This window comes from Chaetura pelagica, unplaced genomic scaffold, assembly GCF_000747805.2.
Source record: "Chaetura pelagica isolate M959 unplaced genomic scaffold, ChaPel_1.0 scaffold962, whole genome shotgun sequence".
NCBI classification, from domain to species: Eukaryota; Metazoa; Chordata; class Aves; order Apodiformes; family Apodidae; genus Chaetura; species Chaetura pelagica.
In genome coordinates this window covers 869,830-876,594 of record NW_009952479.1, presented here as the reverse complement: position 1 = coordinate 876,594, position 6,765 = coordinate 869,830, and the positions used below count along the sequence as shown (strand labels likewise).

The following is a 6,765-nucleotide window of genomic DNA, read 5'->3' as shown; positions in this document are numbered from 1 at the left end:
CCTGCTGGGTCGGGATGGGACAGAGACTTTCTGGAAGCAGAGGAGGAAGTGACTGATTCACTGGTTGCTCACAGCACTGAGAGGGAGGCTGGGCTCAGGTTTCCAGGATTGCGTGTGCATCCCGACAGCTGTGCAGCAAACCACATCTCTGAATTTCACTTCTTGCAGCCCCACCTGATGAGTCAAGATCTTCCTGAAGACTGGGACAAGCAGCCTGTCAAGATTCTAGTTGGGAAGAACTTTGAAGAAGTTGCTTTTGATGAGAATAAGAATGTCTTTGTAGAGTTCTGTAAGTATCTTTCAACAGGTGTTTTCAAGTGACTGGTGCGAAAGGAGTGCCAAAATATGGCATGACTAGGATTAGGGAGGAGGAATCTTAGGGAATTTGAGCCACAGGGGAGAGCCTGGATTGCAGAGCTGTGTGTGATCTGTCTGAGGGGGGTGCTGCTGGTGGGAACTCGGGTGGCTGGTGCTAATTGTGTTTGTGGTTATCAGATGCCCCCTGGTGTGGTCACTGCAAGCAACTGGCTCCAATCTGGGACAAGCTGGGAGAGACCTACAGGGACCATGAGAATATTGTCATAGCCAAGATGGACTCCACGGCCAATGAAGTGGAGGCAGTGAAAATCCACAGCTTCCCCACGCTCAAGTTCTTCCCTGCAGGCTCTGGCAGAAATGTAAGGCAGCAGCTGACCTCTGCACACATCCCATAATAAGGGAGCTGTAGGAATGCTCAGCTACCTGCTTGAGTTCCTTGGGGAGGGCTCTCCGTTCTGTAGGGATGGGACGTGCCAGGTCTACAGGACAGTGAGACCCTTTGGGTGGGCTGGGCTGTAGGAGAGTGGGTGGGGGAGGGGGAAAGAGGCAGCGTCGCAGAGGACTGTGCTCATCTGCAGGCTCTTCTTTCCTCGCAGTGATCTCTGAAGTCTAGTGGCTGAGCTGTTTTCCTTCGTCTCATATGGGTGAAGGTGAATTTTTAAATTCCCTTTTGCTTGGCATGTGAACTGTTGCTCAGAACCAGAATTCTCCTCTCCAGGGGTGGGGCTCTGTAGCTGCCCATGACCATTGTCTGGATGTTTTTCCATCCAGGTCATTGACTACAATGGAGAGAGGACACTAGAAGGCTTCAAAAAGTTCCTGGAGAGTGGAGGTCAAGATGGGGCAGCAGCTGATGTGAGTAACAAATCCAGTACTTGGGGCCTTCAGGATGAGAACCATGGATTGATCAGATCTGGTGCTGTGCTTGACTCCTCAGCCTGAAGTAAGATCCTAGGTGGTTATTTGGCAGGAAAAGATACTGTTGGTGAACAAAAGTGACCACATCGAGATGTGCCTTGTGCAGCCTGGCTGGCCTTTGGTCTGTGGTGGGGCCTCCCCTTAGTGACCACACTTCAGTTGTGTGTGAAATAAACGTTCCTGGGAGTCTTAAACACTAAGGCATGTGAACATGAGACCATGAAGATAATGGGTATGATAACCTCTGAGTATGCACGAGGTGTCCTGGTGGTTGTGCTGGAGCACTTGGAGGCCTGTTCCTTAAGGAAAGCTCCTGCTCACACCTGGAACTCAAGCAGTGTGGTGAACATGATGTGCTGGAAGTTCCACATGTCAGGGTGGAGGGTGCTGTAGGTGCTGGTACTGGCTTCCAGGGTGTTCTGATCCTTGATATCCCAAATTCAGAGCTCTTGGCAGAAGTCTTTGTGCTTTGTTAACATGGCAGCAGAGAACAGTGAGCAGATGAAATGCTGTTTTGTCTGTGCTGCTTTTGGATCTGCCTCATGTGCCAGAAACAAGGAGCTGTCTTTGTCATTTACACAGGACCTGGAGGACCTGGAGACTGATGAAGAAACAGACCTTGAGGAAGGTGATGATGATGAGCAGAAAATCCAGAAGGATGAATTGTAAAGAGAAGACTGATGTGCATCACCCCAAAAATCAGACACTAAATTGGCTGCTGTTGGCAGCCCTGTCAGTCAGAAACCCATTGAGATTTAAAGCAGAAGGTGAATGACTGGAAATCCAGGGATTGGCTTTTAAAGTAATGCTTTACCCTCACTTGTCTGTACACTTGACTCCTTTTTTTCTTTTTGCTCTTGAGAAGGGATCTGTCACTAGGTAGCCAGCCCAGCCAGCTGGGCTAATTTTTTTATTGTGATGTACTTTTTTGTACACAACTTTTGTTTGAAGTTTTTTGGGTAGCAGCAGGTTGGGAAGCGGTAACATGAGTTCAGTGGCCTTTTCTTTTTGCTCTTGAGAAGGGATCTGTCACTAGGTAGCCAGCCCAGCCAGCTGGGCTAATATTTTTTATTGTGATGTACTTTTTTGTACACAACTTTTGTTTGAAGTTTTTTGGGTAGCAGCAGGTTGGGAAGCGGTAACATGAGTTCAGTGGCCCAGCATTCTGGAGCCTTGCCACTAACATCTTCAAGAAAGCTTTTTTTCTTTTAAAACTAAAGCCCATGGTTGATTTCTGTGCCTGGCAGAGTCTGTAGTGGTCTCAGCTGTTCTCCCCTGGAAGCAGCTTTCAGCCTCTGCAGGGGAAAGGGCAGTAGTTGGTAGTATCCTCCTGGTGACAGGTGTATGGGAAGTAGCTTCTCTGCATGCTGGCCAGATGTTTCCCTTCCTCTCTGCTTTAAGACACTTAGAGATGACAACTCCAAACACCGGGAGGGGTGGAACATTGTGCACTGGCTGTGGTAGGCTCTGGGGTGGCAGGGATTGCTGGCTCACCAGCTTCCACATGACCTGTGTTGCCATCTGATCAAACATGACTGCTCTGCAGTCACTTCCCATGCGTTGCTTTAAGTGGGGTGACTGGGGGGGGAAATGGCTGATAATAACAGATCAAATAGGACATTTGGCATTACTGGGGTTTGGGGAGGAACTTGAACAGGGGAGTGCCTCAAAGGCCTGAGCTGCATTGGCTGTTGGCAGCATTCTGCTACAATAACATTGGAACTGAATTTGTTGGCCAAATAAAGTTGAGATTTTAATACTATTGTCTTGTTCTTTATCAGAACATAGAAGGAATATAACTGAACCTGACCTGAAAGAGGACCAGAGTTCAGGGTGATTCTCAAGGGACTCTGCCCCAGTGGTGTGGTTTTTCTTAGCTTTCTCACACTTTCACTGAATACCATGTTTTGAGAGAAACCACTTCTGAATGCTTCCAGTCCTGCAGGTGGCTTCTGGTACCTTAACTTGAAGAAATTTGTGTTGTCATTTATAAAGGAAAGGAATGTGAAGAAGAGCATGTCCAGGGTGGATAGGCCTGTGTGGGCAGGTGGCTGCCAGCTCTGCTAGCAGCCAGCAGAGGTTGGTGCCAGCTATCCTGAGGGGAGGGGGACAGCAGCTCGCCAAGGAACGTGTCTACTGGGAAACCTGGGGCTGCCTGTGGTGCTGCTGTCAGGCTCACATGACCCCTGAGCCACACTGCTATTTCCAAACGAGACACTGCTGAAAATACTTTTGTAAGTAAATGTGAATGTTGCAGGGTGAGGTGAGGGGGCATCTTGGGAGGTGGTGGGACCTGTTGCTGTGTGGGTGTGCTGGGGTGGGAGGGCACAAGCTCTGTACAGTGCTTGCCTCCAGCTCCAGCCTCCCTGTATTATTCCCCTGGAAACAACCTTGGCTGTGGGATAGGAGTAGTTTGCTGCTGGCTCTGTCACCATCTTTAGGTGGGCAAGGGTCTTGGGGGCAGGAGAAGCCTTGCTCTGGGTGCAGCCCTGCTGCCCTTCCTGTATCCCAACAGAGCAGGCAAGGCTGGTTTGTGGCAGTTGCTGCAGAGTTAGAAGCTGCTTGGAGTTTTGGGTGAGCTAGAAGAAAGCACAGTAACAGAAGTTCCATGGGAAGATACTGGCAGGACTGTGCTCAGAAAGGTCCATTCTGGTGAGCGAGTTAAAAGTGTGAACAAGGCTGCAGTGATTCTGTTAATGATATGAGTCCTGCCTTGCTCAGAGGAGGGGGCTTTTTGCATGGCTTCATCAGGGTCAGCTCGTGTACACAGCTAATTGCTGTTCCGAGAAAGCTGAAGTGTCCTGTCTGCACAGAGCTCAGGGCGCTCAGGAAGATCGATGTGTTTGCCAGCAGAGCAGCCAGGGCAGGAGGCAGCTCGTGCGTGGGTGAGCGAGCTGCAGCCTGGCTGCTCCTGGGCCCAGGACCAGGGTCTGCTGCAGAGGGGCAGGATGACATCTCTGCAACTCCTTGTGCAGCACAGGGATTGTTCCCAATGCACCACAGGGGGTTCATTGTCCTGCCTGGACGCTCCCCATCAGCATGAAACAGAGCATCATGTGCTTGTCTATCCAAAATGACCAAACTGATGGGGAAAAAGGGTGCAGGAGCAGTTGTTGCTTGAAGTCTGGTGCATATGAAAGATTTTTCTATGGAAAATGGTCCGTTTTGGGCCTGACAGCTACAGCTGGACTGTCACAAGATGGGGAGTTGTGTGGTGATGGTGCTGTTCTTCAGCTCTCTCACTAGCAGCTGGTTCTGATCTGAGGTGGGACAACACCATGGGTGAGTGCTTCAGGCCTCTGGTTCTGCACCTGCCTGCAAAGCAGCCACAGCACCTCTGTCCTTGCAAGGGCTCTTGTGAGACCCACTGCGCTGGGGTGGCCTCCAGCCTGGGCTGAGAGCCGCCTCGCAGTCGTGCTGGGCAGGACAGCTCATGCTGCTGCTTTCACCTCTGATGCAACCACAGGAGTATGAGTGAGCTCTGACTGTGTTTGGCACTGTCACTGTGACATGTCTGCACTGGCTGGGCAGTTTGTGAGCGGCTGGTTTCTCTTGCTTGGTGATGATGCTCATGTCTTTTCCCTGGCATGTGTCTGTGTGTAGAAGGGCTTGCCACTGGAAAGTTTTGTTTTCAGGCCTTGGGCTTCTAAGAAGGGCTGTCCATGCAAAAGCAAGAGCAGCTTTGACCCCTTGGCTGGGCACATCAACAGGTGTGCGGTAAGATGAGACACGAACTTCTGCCCAAAAGTGGGAGAGTGCTCAATTACAAAGCATCATGGCAAACAGCATGAGCTGCATGTCCCCAAAATAGCCCTTGGGAGACTATATAATGCCCTGGCCCTGGAGGACCATCAGTCCTGGGCCAAGGGCCCAGTAGGTGAGCAGCGTCTGCCCAGCACCACGCCCTGTGTGTGGCATGGGAGCCTAGGGACAGAGCCACGTCCCAGCCAGTGGGGAGACTGGGCACAGGTGCCACCACCTCAGCAGCCAGGAGGGACCTGAGAGGCGCCTCAAGGCCAGTGAGGAGCAGGGCCGGGCACTGAGCAACTCTGGCTGCTTCTGCAGCCCCACGACTCCACTTCTCTTCCTCCTCCGTGTTCGAAGGCTGCAGGCAGCATGAGGGGCGACTGCCCGGTCCCCGTGCCCCAGTGCAGCCGCTACGCCCAGAGACTGAGAGCCCCGCGCGCCGTGCGCTTCCCCAACGATGTTGTCTTCCAGGACCACATCAGGGAGGGGGACCTGGAGCAGGTGGGCAGGTTCATCCGTGCCAGGAAGGTGACCCTGGACACCATCTATCCCTCTGGTGAGTGGTGCTGGGACCAGCACAGCTTGGCTGGGCTGCAGGAAGACAAGAGCCCTGTGGCCGCAGCTGGGACAGTGGCCACTGTCAGCAGGGAGACAGGCTGGAATTGTGTGTCCTTGGTGGTGAGGAGCAGTGTCCCCAGCAGGGCCCGAGAGACACCCATGCTGGTGCCCCAGCACCTCCCGTCCCTGCACAGCTGAAGGGGGATGCTCACCCCCTAGTTCCCCTCAAAGGGTGACCTGCACCTGCAGAGGTGGGACCCAGAAAAGGAGCCGTGGGCACGGGCTGCTCTGTGGAGCTCTGCATGGACAGTGGGGCTCCTGCCTGGTCCGGGGCAGAGCAGGGCCAGGCTCTGCCCACTTCTCACAAACACTCTTCTCTCACACTGGAGCTGTGGACCTGTGTGTTTATGTCTGTGGGGAAAGTGTGTTGTGTTTGCACCCGACTGCACTTAGCAACAGTTGATAGAAGCCTTGGTCTGTACTGGCTCCTGCAGAGCCCAGGGTTGTCCCTTTCTAATCACACAGAATCTTAGGGGTTGGGAGGGACCTCAAAAGACCATCTAGTCCAACCCCCATGCTTGGCTCCAGCTTCTGCTGACACTTGGCCATGGATCCAGGGGCTCAGACGACCCCAGGCTTCCTTGGGTCTATCCTGACTGTCTCATTACTTGCTCTGAGAGGAGCTCCCAAAACTTGGACAGAGCAGGGGCCCTAAGAAGCTCTCCTGGTGTCCCCATGTCAGTCCTGGCCTGGATTCAGGTCCAGCCACTTGTCAGGAGCTCTGCAGGAGAGGGCAGCTCCTCCTGGGTGGGTGCTACATCTTTGTGCTGTAGAAGGGGAACTGAAACCCGTGGCCGCTCCTCTTGCTTCTTCAGTCCCTTTCTTCCCCCAAACTCATCTCCCTGGCAACGTGGCACCCCTGGTTTGCTGGCACCCCTCCTTCCCGGGCTGCAGGCAAGCTAGGTCTGTGAGCTCCGTGCTCGGGATTCCCCCAGCACCGGGCTACCCCCCCGCAGGCATGGCAGCCCTTCACGAAGCCGTGCTGACGGGAAACCTGGACTGCGTCAAGCTCCTGGTCAGGTACGGCGCTGACATCCACCAGAAGGACGAGCACGGGTGGACGCCCCTGCACATGGCGTGCAGCGACGGCTACGCCAGCATCGCTAGGTGAGGAGCTCTGGGACCCCCCGTGTGCCCGGGAGGGTGCCCGGTGGCCGGGGGGCC

General features: G+C 53.6%; 2 protein-coding genes across 2 annotated transcripts in view; both read left to right on the top strand.

Moving 5' to 3' along the window:
• The window catches only part of P4HB (prolyl 4-hydroxylase, beta polypeptide), a 9,469-nt gene extending 7,564 nt beyond the window's left edge, over positions 1-1,905 (top strand). Inside the window, exons 8-11 of the mRNA XM_010008689.1 lie at positions 169-289; positions 496-677; positions 1,090-1,173; positions 1,819-1,905. Coding sequence (XP_010006991.1) covers positions 169-289; positions 496-677; positions 1,090-1,173; positions 1,819-1,905 — 474 coding nt within the window. The remainder of the gene's footprint in view (positions 1-168; positions 290-495; positions 678-1,089; positions 1,174-1,818) is intronic.
• A 3,447-nt stretch (positions 1,906-5,352) lies between these two features.
• PPP1R27 (protein phosphatase 1, regulatory subunit 27) lies at positions 5,353-6,712 on the top strand. The gene is made up of 2 exons (XM_010008633.1): positions 5,353-5,539; positions 6,558-6,712. The coding sequence occupies exons 1-2, from the start codon at positions 5,353-5,355 to the stop codon at positions 6,710-6,712; spliced, it is 342 nt and encodes a 113-aa protein (XP_010006935.1).
• Positions 6,713-6,765: the final 53 nt, after the last annotated feature.

Coding starts and splice junctions, on each gene's coding strand:
- PPP1R27 (XM_010008633.1), top strand. CDS start 5,353: ATGAGGGGCGACTGCCCGGTCCCCGTGCCCCAGTGCAGCCGCTACGCC. Junction 5,540..6,557: donor GGACACCATCTATCCCTCTG/GTGAGTGGTGCT, acceptor ACCCCCCCGCAG/GCATGGCAGCCCTTCACGAA.